This window comes from Taeniopygia guttata, chromosome 15 (assembly GCF_048771995.1).
Source record: "Taeniopygia guttata chromosome 15, bTaeGut7.mat, whole genome shotgun sequence".
Lineage (NCBI taxonomy): Eukaryota > Metazoa > Chordata > Aves > Passeriformes > Estrildidae > Taeniopygia > Taeniopygia guttata.
Window position 1 is genome coordinate 10,642,656 of NC_133040.1, and position 13,720 is coordinate 10,656,375.

At 37.9% G+C, this 13,720-nt stretch overlaps 1 protein-coding gene across 2 annotated transcripts in view; it reads right to left on the reverse strand.

The window, feature by feature from the left end:
- Positions 1–13,720, reverse strand: part of KNTC1 (kinetochore associated 1) — a 31,096-nt gene that overhangs the window by 4,625 nt on the left and 12,751 nt on the right. Inside the window, exons 31-56 of one of the 2 annotated variants that reach the window (XM_072936083.1) lie at positions 13,333–13,452; positions 12,949–13,018; positions 12,803–12,870; positions 12,153–12,445; positions 11,792–11,964; positions 11,509–11,606; positions 10,575–10,716; positions 10,081–10,137; positions 9,372–9,535; positions 8,794–8,898; positions 7,974–8,102; positions 7,269–7,385; positions 6,788–6,897; positions 6,360–6,570; positions 5,640–5,729; positions 5,279–5,450; positions 4,840–4,898; positions 4,482–4,698; positions 3,825–3,898; positions 2,741–2,951; positions 2,551–2,660; positions 2,112–2,161; positions 1,690–1,768; positions 1,041–1,159; positions 779–914; positions 421–516 (exon numbers count right to left, since the gene is read on the reverse strand). In XM_072936083.1, coding sequence (XP_072792184.1) covers positions 421–516; positions 779–914; positions 1,041–1,159; positions 1,690–1,768; positions 2,112–2,161; positions 2,551–2,660; positions 2,741–2,951; positions 3,825–3,898; positions 4,482–4,698; positions 4,840–4,898; positions 5,279–5,450; positions 5,640–5,729; positions 6,360–6,570; positions 6,788–6,897; positions 7,269–7,385; positions 7,974–8,102; positions 8,794–8,898; positions 9,372–9,535; positions 10,081–10,137; positions 10,575–10,716; positions 11,509–11,606; positions 11,792–11,964; positions 12,153–12,445; positions 12,803–12,870; positions 12,949–13,018; positions 13,333–13,452 — 3,270 coding nt within the window. The remainder of the gene's footprint in view (positions 1–420; positions 517–778; positions 915–1,040; positions 1,160–1,689; positions 1,769–2,111; positions 2,162–2,550; positions 2,661–2,740; positions 2,952–3,824; positions 3,899–4,481; positions 4,699–4,839; positions 4,899–5,278; positions 5,451–5,639; positions 5,730–6,359; positions 6,571–6,787; positions 6,898–7,268; positions 7,386–7,973; positions 8,103–8,793; positions 8,899–9,371; positions 9,536–10,080; positions 10,138–10,574; positions 10,717–11,508; positions 11,607–11,791; positions 11,965–12,152; positions 12,446–12,802; positions 12,871–12,948; positions 13,019–13,332; positions 13,453–13,720) is intronic. The other variant, XR_012058382.1, reaches the window with a different exon arrangement.

Genomic DNA, 13,720 nt, shown 5'->3' on the forward strand with positions numbered 1-13,720 from the left:
AACTTTACATAATGTTTGACAGTCACCAGCAATTAGGATTCTGAATGGCAACAATCAGGATTTCCATCATCATAAATACATTTTAGGGCTTGTGTATATATGTACACACATGGAAATACCTGTATGCACAGTTTGAATATATTTACACACAAGACTGTGCCTATTATGTAATAAATTGATAATAATATGAAGAAAATTTTCAATTTATTATTATAGGATTTATTCTGAAAGGATTTTTAAAAGCTCAAAGTATAACAATTTAAGATCAAAATTCAAATTTCTCAAATCATCATCAGTTCAGTATCTCAGAGTAACCATGGTTTATAGTTTCTGTATTTATCCTGTTCTTCACAAATCACTGGATAAACCCAGACTTTTTCTCCCCTTGCTGCAGAATTTTATCCTTAAAAATTTCCTTACCATATTGAAGCCCAGGAGTTTCTGTAGGAGGCCATTCCAGAGCTGGGGATCATATACTTGGTATTCTAAACTCAGCTCTGTCACCAGTCTCACAGCCTGAGGAGGAGCAAGGACATGCTGCATTTTAGCAGAAATTCAAACCTTTCCAAGCCACTTCCAGAATTATTGCACACATGGGAGGAACAAAACCTAAACCATCTAAAAGTGGTATTTTATTTTCTAATTATAGGGAGGGTAAAGCTTTTATCTGTCATTTCCAGAGTACACTGGAGAAAAATGTTTAGAAAAGCCTGTGCTTTGCAGAGGTATAAATTCACACAGTGTGTAACAAAATTTACAAAGGATTTAAAAATCCTACCCTGGGTTCGTGACTGTGGTTCTTCCATAGCCCTTTAATCATGCCTTCCTTAGGGCTCTTGTGGAATGATTCATAAGTGTATGGAATATTCAAGATCTCAAACTCTGCCAGATAAAGGCAGCACTTCAGAAAATACCTGTGCAAATAAACCCCCCAAAGCAGGAGTTAAGTGATGTTTATGTTTTAATCCACGTATCCAAGCTCAGGATAACACTGAAAAGTGTCCTTCTGTTACTTTATTATGTAAAAAAAATCCTCTTACTTGACTTTCTCAATGGGTTTCTTGAAGAGTGATTCCACAGTGCTGGTATCTGCCAGGTAGAGCAAACACCTGAAGGCTCTGGTCCTGTGAGCAAACGTCAGCTGGGTGTCACCAAAGGGCTGAGGGGGAAAACACAGTCCCAAAGTCACAACTACTGGCTGAACAACCAGGAAGGATCATCCCATGTGCATAAAACCCTCTAGTTTTCTAGATTTCAGACTATTAATACAGGCAAGAAAAATATTTGTGATATATAGTAGCACAAATGTAATTAGGTGTGGAAAAACTCGAGGTTAAGGTTCTGCTGAAACAATTTTACCACTCTGCTTTCATTCCATCCAAAGTTCGCCAATGTCTTACACCAGCTTAAGGCACATTCTAGCAAATGTTTCAAGAAGTTGTTTCAGATAATATCAGCAATAGGTTTAGAAAACCCAGAGTTCAAGGGCTGCTCTTGAGAGTTAATAGCAAAATCCAGTGAAAATCAGTTTTAAGCAAAGGTTGGTGAAAGGAGGAAAACAGCTCATAAAAATCACAAACCATCCAAAACACAGGTGCAAAGGCTAAAAGTTGAAGCTCTTTCAGTAACACAGACAGCATTTGATTTTAATAAGAGATAAAAAGCTAAAACAAGAATTTAGCAACTCACAGATGTGTCAGATGTTGTAATTGCAAAAAGCATTCTTGAACTGTAATCCATTGGGCGAGACTGGAGTAGGTAAATAGCCCTGCAAAAATGGGTTTGTTTTAAATGCAGGTACAGCTACTGAAATACAGCACATCAACTGTCATTTCAATGTGAATATTTCACTGTCAAAAAGAGAGCAAGGATATGAAAAAGGAGGGGGAAACCTCCAAAAAGCTACTCTTAAAAACTTAGAGATGTAAGTTATTGTCAATGGTGTTTTGTGGTATAAATATTGGATGATTCAAAAGTGATGTCAGCAGAAAGTAAAAATAAGAACAGTGAGCTCTGAATCACACACCCATTGTTAAGTTTCTTGAAAAAGCCATTTTTAACTGGCTAGTTAAAAATAATTCACCATATTACAGGTAAAAGAACACACACACCTTCTGAGCTCTTCATCCTCCAGTACATCTCCAAAGACTTCTTGGGTTTTCTTTAAAAAGAAATGAAAATTTAGATGAGTTTTCCACATTGTTTGGATAAATAGCTGGGTCATATCCCTGCTTAAAGCAGTGTTTGACGAGGCTGATGTATTTACAACTGCTTTACTCCTTCAGGCTGGCTGCACTAAAGGGAAGGTTTGAATCCACACAGAGAGAAGGAAAATTTGAAATTTGGCATTTCAAATCCTTCTCACCACAGACACTTGGGTACTATTTTAGGAAAGTACTGAAATCTTAAATACATTCATGAGTACTACAAGCAGTTTGTACAGAATAACCTCAGGGTTTTTGAACAAGTGGAGGAAAAAAAGCCCATATTTGATATAATTATATTTAATAAAATTTATATGATCAAACCCCAAATCAAGGGATGCCTTACCCCTGGGGGTGGTGTGCTTGGACACAGCCATTTGGCCAGCAGCTTGTCACAAATTTTGTTCATATCCAAGTTGTTAATCTCAGCAATCTCCTTAGCTGCCATATGGATATCTACAGGAAGAGGTGCAGGCAATGTTATTTCCAAAGCAGATTTGGGGTTTTTAAAAGAGCTTCTCTTTGCTCAGACTCACCTGGATAATCTCTGGCGGCTGGATTTTGGAATCTCTGGTCTATGCTGTGGTGTTCATACAGTAAAACAATCAGATTTGCTGGTTTCCCAATGGATTTTAGATGTTCCCCAGTGTTCAAGTTACTTGTTATCAGGACATTTTCTGTTGCTGCTCTCTTATACTGCAAGTGTAAGTTCCTCTGGAGGACTTCTGCTTTCTCATGTGGCTCATCCTTTAGCAAAACACCAGAGTATTACATTAAAAAAGCCTCTTTTACTCAAAAGAACAAGAAAAATCATCTTTTTACAGACTGGACAGCTCTTCAGAGGCATACCCACAGGCATTTTTTCTGCAGACAGAGAGGGTTAACCACATTGCTCTAGCTAGGAAAGGTATTTTGAAAAAAATTGCAAAGCTGTTGGGAAAGACCCAAATAAAATATGTACAAGTAGGTAAAATTAAGAGATTTAAAGGTAAAAAGTAGAAGAAAAAGAGATAAATATTAGAATTCATGGCTGCTCGAATTTCAGTTTAATTTTGGCATAATTCTCTCTGATCATGTGACTAAGTACAGAGAACTATTTAGGGTTCTTTGTGCCTTAACAGCTCCATAGGAAGTTTGAGATTTATAATCAAAGCTGAGATTCTTATTCACCTTTCCCTGTGAAAGGAAATAATGTGAAAACAAGTCAAAGCAGATTCTCTTTATATATAACCCTGCAAACAGCTAAAGTCTTGGAACTGTAAGCAAAAATTAATAATTGCATTGATCAAAGCTGGATCAGATTCCACCTCATTCTCCTGCAGCAAAAAAAATGCACACAACAGGAGAAGGAACAAATTATTCTTCCCTAAACTGCTCATTTTTTGTCCAAGCTCCAAGAACACTTAGCCTGATTTTTGCAGGGTGTTTTGCAGGAGAATGTTCTAGGACAAAGGGGATTCTTCTGGGGGTCACTTTCCCCAAAAGTATTTCCCATATCAGGGTTGGTTATCGTACAATTTACACACCACTGCCCAAAACACCAAAAATGAAAATATAAACATAAGTATTTTGTAACTTTTGTAATAACCTCACAACAATCTGGCAAGCAGTTTCCGTTACCTTCGCTGTAGTACTCTTCAGCCACTTCTCAGCCAGATAAAGACAGAATTTCAGTGCCTGGATATGGTCAGGACCTTTTAAATTATTTTTAAAAAAGGGAAAGAAGTAAATAAAGTTTTCATTAATCCTTCCTACACTATATACTATGTATGTTTTATTTTGAAGAACTGAAAAAAATTAGAGATGATTTAAGATATTAGGAAAATTTTTGTGTCTAAAGAGCAAAAATATATTATCAATTTGGATTCAAATAGCAGATAAAGTGATTAAGTCGGGCTGAAATATTGATTCTTGGTGGAAAACTTGTCTGAAGATGGTGTGAACATGGAGAAACTTCTGGGATGACAACAGGGCCAGGTTGGATGGGACTTGGAGCTACCTGGTCTAGTGGAAGGTGTCCAGGTTTGGGCTGGAAGGACCTTAAAGCCTTTCTATGATTCTACAAAAAGAGGGGGGAAAAGGATTTGATGGTGATGCTGTGATATCAAATGGATGCTTTCCTAACGTATTGTACCAAACTGGATGCAGGAGCCAAATTCATTTTCATGCTCCAGCTTTGCTGGGTGTTACTCAGGATCAGTGAACAAATGTTTGCTCCCACCCTTACTCTGCTTGTCCCAAGCCTCCCATTCCTTCCCCATCCCATTTGCAACTCACCTGTGGGGAATTCCTGGGCAATCTTGTGAGCCATGGCCACAGCCCACTCTGGATTGACTATGGCCAGCAAATAGGACTGAAGTGCCCGCACAGTTTTGATGGTTTCCTTGTTAACAATGGAGGTACAGCCACTGCTTCTCATTTCAAGTATTTTTGGTTTCAGTTTTTTCTCAAAGACATGTCGAACTGCAGACATGTGGAAGGTATCCAGGGAAACCTGGAAAAATGGCAAAGTAGATGAAGAATTGTCAGAGCTTCTACAGTGAGGCCAACATCATGCAAAAGAAAGATGGAAACTTCTTTTTTTGGGGTGTGGGGGAATAATATTTAAATAAATTCCTTCAAGCTGTTACTGTACCTTCATTAGTTTGGAAATCAACAGAAGGGTTGGGAAGGTTTCCTCACTGAGCTCTGCACCTGAAAAGGAAAAGTTGCCTGTGAGAGTCTCACAATCCACTGGCAGTTTCCTCTGTGAAATGAAGCACTTTCAGTTTGTTGGTGGATGGGGGCCTCCACTGGGAGAGAAAGGATCTGATCCTAATTATCCCCACTGAGCTGGGAATTGGGATACGTGGATAAATTTTAGAGGTCCTAGGAAAGAATTTGAGAATAAACCCTGCACTGTATTTATCATCTTAGCTGCTCAGGGCAGCAATTTGGGAGCACAAGAAGTCCTTTCAGAAGCAGTTGGGATGAAAACTGCATTAATGAAGAATTAAAGTTCATATACAACATAAACTGTGGCACTTCAAAGGTCAGAGATAGCAGAGAAAGGGAATTTGAGATCTTGAACTTACATACAATGTTCCAGAAACACTGGGTAGTTCTGAAAAACAGCAGGTGAAAGGGCAGCCTGGTGTGAGCAGCTGGAGACAAGGGAATCATCTGCTCCAAAACATATTGGTGTTCTAGGTCCACTGGTGGAGAAATCCTTATGTAAGACTTCAGATGTTTGAGGAGGCTCAAAGCCTAGGGGAAAAAAAAAGAAATAAAATATAAATTGCTGAGAAATTACTAGAAATTACTTTTTAAAGGCTATTTTCTGAGGGAAAGATGTGTACATGGAATAATTAATTTCAACAGTGCTGAATATCTCCATCAATAAACAGACAAAGCAGAATTGAGGTGCCATTAGCAAAGTCACACATCTGGACACACCTGGCTCAGCTGGATGCTGGTGTTCTTCTCATCAGCACTTTGGATCACTCTCAGGACAATTTCCAGTGTTTCATAGTCATAAGGATCCAGCTATTCAAAATAGTAATCTCTTTTATAACATCTTACATGATTTGTCTTATAAAAACATACGAGTGTGTTGATTTTTTTTCCCAATTTTAATACCAGTTACTGTTTCTTCAGTGTTATGTTGATATAAGCATCATGACATAATTCTTTAAAACACTTTCTTAAATCCTAAAAAAAGGCATCAGGATTTGGCAGAAAGACCAAACAAGTGCTGGAAACAAAACAAACCCCAAAAAACTCACCCCACACAAACACCAACCCTTTGAAATACAAAAACACCCCCAACATATAATTTTTAGTCCCCACCTATTTTTAATGCAGAAATTAGGAATTACTTTTTTGTTTGATTTTCTGGCTGATCAGTTTTTAAGGGAAGTGGGGATGAAAGACTCCTGTCTCTCTTTTGAGAAAATTAGATATGTGGCTGTCATTTCTTTTGTAGAAAAGCAAAAAACTGAATCTTAACATTTACAAGCTTTAAGAAAATTTGGAAAAAACACACCCTTTTTAGTTTCTGTGGAATTATTCCTCTGCCATTCAAGTGACATGCAGCAATTATTAGATGTAGATTTCAGGGATGTGGCTGTGTTGGTGGGGTTTTTTTTGTTGTTTTATTTTATACATTTTTTTTACCTTGTACAGTATTCCACTAAGACTCATGACCAGGTCTTTAGTGCTGTTCAGCAGAGGGATTATTTTTAGTGTTCTAGCCAGTAATGTGGAATGAGGTTGCCTCTCACTGCTTTCTGCAGAGTCATCTTCAACATCATTTGTGTTTGAATTCTGGAGCAGAAGGGTTTCAATGCAGAGCTGCAGTGCAGCATCACTGTCCAGTGTGAAAGTGCTAGGATAGAAAAGAACATTATTCTCTCTGGGAGCTTTGTCATCAAGGAGCTTCTTTCCTTATAATTAAATTAATCCAAGGCAGCATGTATGCTGAATAGCAATTTTTTAAAAAGGAGAAGGGTTTGCATTTTCTATTAATTAGGATTTATTTAAAGCAAAAGAGATTTCAGTGGCCATGGTTGTTTTTACAGCAATAGATTTCATGGAATCAGTACCTGCAGTAATTCAATATGAGAGCTGTGTCCACTTCTGGGTTTTGTACCAGCACTCTTATGAGTTCTTTCTTCCTTATTGGTGGCTGTCTAAACACAGTCTCAAAAGAAATCTGTAGATAAAAACACACTCATCTTCTCAAAAGAGTCTTTTAGACAATATCAAGACTAATTCCTTATACAGTGAAACTTTTACTTCTTTTAGTTTCAATCCAGACACTTTCAGAGTAGGAAAAAGCAGTGGATTTGCTGATTACCTCCTGAATCAAATAATACTTAAGAAATTAAATTTTCTTTTTCAGCCCCCTCAATTATTGCATTTCCATTTCTGATATTTATGGAGACAAGCAGAATGAAAAATCAAAACCAAAACTCAAAAAAAATGGGAAATCTGCCTATAAACTCACACACATCCCAGTTATATTGATATTATTAACTGATTAGTTAATAAAACCCTAAAATAAGTAAATAAATAAAAACTTACACCAAATTTACCAAGCTGGATGCCCCATTCTGCATCAATTACCAATTCCTGGAATTTTCTCTTTTCTTCTGCTTCACCATATTGGTCAGCAAGCTCTGCTCCCACCAGAGCTACTGCCTAGAAGGAAGGAGAAAGGAAGTGAATACAAGTCTAATAAATAATCTGAAAATTTGGAATTCTGAGATCTAAATCCTTAGAGGAACTTTAAACAATTCATAAATGATCACACAACTGTGTAAAATGCAAACAAACCTCAGAGAAGGTGTCAGGACTACCCCACCTCCTGAGCTGGCAGTTCAAAGCTGCTTTAAAATTTACTTTCTCTAAAATCTTTTCCTAACATTGTAGAAAGTAATACGAAAGGTATTTTTTTGGATTTTCCCAGAATTTACATTACTCTTCCTCCACATTTCTTTACTTCCCATCTTCCTTTATATTTTAATAGATGTATTCACTCATTCCATTCTTGAAAACTGCTACCAGAGAACAACTTATCCAAAATAAAATGTAGATATCAATTAAGATGGGACCTAAAATAAATAATTTCAGGTTTTGGAATAAGTCATGATGAAGTTGAAAACCACATTAATATTGACAGCAACTTCCCACTGTGGCACAGAGGCAGCTCCTCTCCCAGGGCCCTAAATGAAGGATCTCTTTAACATTCTCTGTTTGCTGAAGAAACTCAAGGCCTTGGGAATTTACCAAAACTTTTCTGTAATTCTGCCATGAGTTGTTTATGACCTCCCACAGCTTACTGAACATCTCTTCCTTGGACAAAACAGTGCAATAGCCCAGGGCCAGTTTCTGATCGATGACACGAGAGTTGAACACCTGTGGTTTGGGAGAAAAAAAAAGATAAACTTTAGGATTTATTTAATTTCTACAATAGGTCTCTTTGTATCAGGTGCAACACAGGAAAAATATGCCAGAATTTAGATATGTATTGGATCTTTAAGTTAGGGAGGAAAAAGAATAAAAATGCATTTCAGGATTTAAAATTTAACATCTGAATATCCTGAAGCCAGTCTGAAAGTGACTTCCCTTAGTCTAAGCTGCCTTAGAAGATGGTAAATTGAAGGTTTAGCACAGAGCTTTTTAAAAACTCCACCCATCTAGGAAAACTACCAATCTAAAACAAATCCAGGATTTCAAATAAGACAGAAAATACCTACAGATCCTAAAGGCCATTACAGTCACTTGGGACCCTAAAGGACCCCACAAAGGTGAGGCTCCCACTGTCCAGAACCTTCCAAGCAGAGCAAACTGAGCAGGAACAAAGAGCCACAGCCCACGAAGGGCTCAAAGACTCTTTGGAAAAGCTGCTCAGGGAGGTGGTTGAGACACCACTGCTGAAGGTGTTTAAAGATGTGGTGCTCAGGACATGCTTTAATGGTGGACTTGGCTTTAGTTTAAGGGCTGGGCTCCATGATCTTGAAGTTCTTTTCCAAATGAAACAATTCCATGTGGCTGCCAGGTAGAGCAGAAGAAAGTGGCTCCCTCACCCTTTCCAGGTGATTCTTACCTTGTGTAGTAAGTTCAGGACAGAAGTCTTGATTACTGAACAGCTCTTCTCCCTCATAGCCATGAGGAAGCTTCTGGTTTCAGTGAGTAGCAGATCATTTTGTGGCTATTGTGAAGAAAACAGCACCTAATTAAAAATAAATTCTAAATCTTCAACTTCTTGTCATTTACAGCTTAGCAGGAGGTACTATAGTGATTGTATTTTCAGATTTATTTAAGGCCTTATAAAGATTTCTTCCAGATAGAAAAAGGATTTCTGTTTTCCAAGTGCTTTTGAATTGAGGAATGTTTCTTGAATATTCTACTTGTGATTTTTCCCATACTAAAACAACATGAAAGAACAGAGTAAGCCACTATTAACACTCATTCTAGTCTCTGCAGGAATGCCAGGAATAAAAGCTCAGTTCTGAACACATTTTGCAAAGGGAGAGGACCATGAAAAACAGGGAAGAAACCACCATCTCCTTTCACAAACTGACTCAACACCTGATCAAGTGGTGCTAATAAAAGGTCATGGTGAGAGCCTTTCCCCTGCCTCCCAAATCCTTAGAAAACTACTCTAAATTTGTCAAAAGTCACCTTTTCACTCGGGGACAGTGGCATGGTGTTTAAAATGCTGTGCTGGAGGCAGGAGCCAAAGGCACACACTGTGAGATGCAGGGCCAGCTGGAACTGGCTGCACTCCAGCAGGTTCTGCACTGCTGCAGAGAAGGGAGATCCAACAGGCAGCAGGAAGTTGTGTCCTGTGAAATATTTCAAAAACAACCCCAGAAAGTTATTATAAAGCATATTGTTCTTGGAGTTAATATCAGAGCAGTTTCTCATTTTCTTCCTAAGAGTTATGACTCAGGATTTGCCTTAGTTCCTTTTAAAATCTAAAATTCTCAGGGCTTTTAATACAGATTCCCATTTTAGTCCAAAAGCCACAAGGTTTTGGCCAGAAGTTGTCTTCTTGGACAGGTCCTTGATGATCTTCACTCACAGTGCTAGAATTGGCCTGAAGTACAGGTTTTGAGATGCTCAAAATTCCCATGGTGGAATAATGGGAATTACCACCCAAACTGGTGACTTCTGTGTTGAACCAAACCACCCCCTAAAATATGGCTTTAAGTGGAACATTTTGGCACTTGTGAAAACCCCCTATGAGTCAGTCATGCTTGTGTAGGGTGAATTTAAACCTCATGTTTTCTAGTGGTCTGTTTAGACTTTCATTGTGGTGGATCTGCCCTCATACCCCTGGAGTTGGGTGATTTTTAAGGCTCTTTCCCACCCAAGCAGGGTGTGATACCTTCCATGAATGTTCTGTGTGCCAGGCTTTGAGACTCCAGGGGGTACAGCTTGTCCTCTGAAAGACAGAAAATGCTCATCAGCAACATGCCAGGAACTCAGCAACACCAGCATGTCTGGGAGAACCCTAAAAATACCACAGGTCAGGACATAAAATAGAGACACATGAACAAGAGCCATTTGCTGCTGTTTTTAACTGTGCCTGCTCAGAATTTATTTTCTAGGAGGAAATATCCAACAGTTTTCAGTAACTCCTTTGTATGTAAATCCCTTGGATAAGACAGTCAACATTAAACTCTTCATGTGTGGAAATAAGAACTAAACCCAAAGTCATCCTTCCATTCCCTGGATGGGTATTTCTACCATGAGTTTGTCTAACTGAGATTTCTGAGGTGATAATTTCCACACATGAGCTGAATTATTTATATTTCTAGATAAAAATCAGTAAGAAACATAGATTTTCTATTGTCTCAATGTTGAGGAGAACAAGCTTACCACAAACAGGCAGAACAGCAGAAGTGAGCTCATATGCAACTGGAAGAGATGTCTGAGGATCAAGGACTATCCCATCTTCTTTAAAGAAATCATCATAAGTCCACTCCTTGTAAGGATCTTTATCTCCTCCAGAAGATGTTGTCTAAGTAAGAACATTGTTAAAAGTACAGACAATGAAAGGCAGAGTTGATGAGTCCACTAACAGGTTTCTGTTTTGGAATACAGGAATAGAACATGATGTTTTATTTGAAAGTAGTAGTTCTGTTAAATGGCCACTGGCAATAAATCCATTTCCTAGCTAGAATAGCCACATTTGTCCTTCGTGTTGCATTTGTTTAGTTGTACAGCCAAAATGTACTCTTATTCAATTTAATAGAGGCTTTCATAAACATTCTTGGCCAAATATTATAAGCAAACATTTTGCAAATGGACTATTTTTCTAGAAAAATAGTATTTTGTGGATAAACAAGCCCAGCCACTCTACTCCAGCTGTAAGAGCCCATTCATTTCAAGTAGCCTAAAGCACTGCTTGACCTAAACAGAAAACAAAGCTTCTATTCAAGAATTTGATAATCTTAAAGTTTTACAGAACTTTTGGGGAAGCCTTTCACATAGTACATTCATTTAAAAACCAAAACCTCCCTGCCATACTTTCAAGCTAGCTCTCTGCCAGTCCTGGCAGAAGCTGTTTGATAAAATCACTATTTTCAGTAGGATTTATTGTACTGAAATGTAAGTGGAGAATGCTACTTGTGCTTGTCCCACAGCTGGCACTGCTTTTAGGACTCAAATCAGTTTATTCTTTAAGCTGAAGAACACACAAATTCTAGGAAAATTTTGAGGATTTTTTTTTGTTGTTGTTGGCCTTTTGATTAAAGAGTGCTGGAGAAATGAGAAGGAAAAGAATATATAGAGTGAACAGCACAGAAAATACCTCTGCTGTAAATTCATAGTTGTCCATTTGGCACTGTCCATGAATTTCCTTGGCAAGTGAAGTGTATTTACACAGTTCCAGACAATCCAACACTAAATCTGTAAAAATATTGGGATCATTAGCAGAAATGGAAGGTTCATCTGTCCACTTAAAAGGAAACAATATTGTAGGACTGATTTCACAGATGCAGATCTAGAAATTCACTTGGTTCTCAGGTTTATTGAACTCTGGTTGGAAAGCTGGGCTCCCAACATGAACCCAAGTAAATGGGAACAGGAATTACCTGGACTGCACAGTGTGGCTGCTTGGCCAGCCAGCTCATGGATCACTGCTGGAAGATCCATCCCATCAGGAATGATCATTGGAACATCAGCTCCCAGCATATGGCAAAGCCTTTGACACACTGCAAACAGCAGCTTCCCTGTATTTTCATTCCAGCTATTTTCATAGAATGCCCTATTAAGAAAGAAAAGGATGTTAGGAATAAAAAGCCAGTAATTCTTAGGGCTTTACTTAATTCTGTTCTAATTATTAAACTAAAACAAAAAACTTTTTCCTTTGCTCTACATAATCCAAAAAAGTAGTAGAAATAGTTCAAAAAAGCACATTAAAAGTGATGATCTTGAAAAGCTCTGCAGTTTTACCTGCATATATTTACAGCCACTTCCACTTTTCCATCATCCAGGGCTCTCAAGGCCAGTTTTTCTCCCAGTTCATGCTCTGAAACTTGCAGGAGCAAAGCCAGTCTGTACAACCTGGATTCAGTGAGAGGGGTTTTGGGCTTGCCACCTTCTGAATTACGATTCACTGCTTGCACATGTCTGGACTTGGATGTAGATCTGACACGTTCATAAGAGCTTATGTGACCCTCAAGAAGTGCAGATATCAGTGGAGGGTTCCTGTATTCTTCACCTGAGAGAAAGATACCAAAATACTCCTGCAACAAAAAAAGATAATTACATATTTGTATCCATATGACTTCCTTTAAATTGCTTTTTTTACCCACTGTCCTGAGATCTTAAAAAATTCTTACAGCACTCTGCCATGAACTCTTTGAAGTATTAGCAATTGTATCTAATTTTTGGTTTAAATAGACAGCTGAGTTCTAATTGGGAACTTCCCCAGACTAGATTAAATTGGTAGATTAACCTTAGAATCAATTTGAAGTCAATAATAAAAACAACCTTTGCATGCATGTCATAAATACAATTAATTTTTAATATGATCAGTGTGATAAGAACAATTGGAGTAACTACAGTAAACCAAAAAGGGATTTAAAACAATAAATACCCACCTGCAGGCTAGCAAGTGTTTCAAACAACTTTAGGTTTTCTTCACGTTCATATTTTTTCACAGAATTGTCTGTTGGAGGAGAAAAACAATTACACTTTGATTCCATTTACACAAGGAAGATCTAAGATGTTGAAATTGTACCTTTACCTTTTTGAATGCTGAGCCAGAATTTAAGGACTTCCACCAGTGTCTTAGTCATAAACATTTGTAGTTTTTGCTGCAGGAAAAGCAGAGGTTTTTATTTTTTTGTTAAAATGTTGCCAGAATAGACTTGGGCTTCAGCTCTTAAAGTACAATGCAATGTTCCACAAACTTCTTAAGCAATAATTACCAAATCTAAGGCACAGCCCATTGAAAAGCAAAGGAACATAAAGTTATCTTACATATTAATCCTTTATAGAAGCAGTAAATATTTTATAGGTGTAATATGTGTTTATGCCACAGTCTGTCAGCTCTCTCAGGAAAAATCCACCCCTCTCCCTTTTCAGAATAAGTTGTGTGCACACTTTGTGGTGTGAAAAATCTTGGTACCTCTTCAAGATCATCTGCTTTGTTCTTTAACACCAGTCTTCCCCACAGAGTCAATCTCTCTGCAATTTCCTCAGCCTTAGCAAGAGGCAGAGATTTTAGCAAAGTCAGAGATTCTTCTCCCTGAAGGGAGAAAAAGAAACAAACAAAATTAGAACAGAAATAATTAAAAGGAAAGGGCATTTGCTTTTGGAAAAGCTGAGTTATGTGTACATGCTTGTTCTGATGCAATGGCTGCACAATGGCCATGAGGGTAAAAAACAATGCATGAAGATGTGTAGAGACTTCAATTCCAAAATCATCTGGTGTATTGCAGGTCACAACTTTCACCCTATTCTGCCACAAAAGAAGGATAAAACTCTGACAAATAACTAATTTTCAATGCTAAACA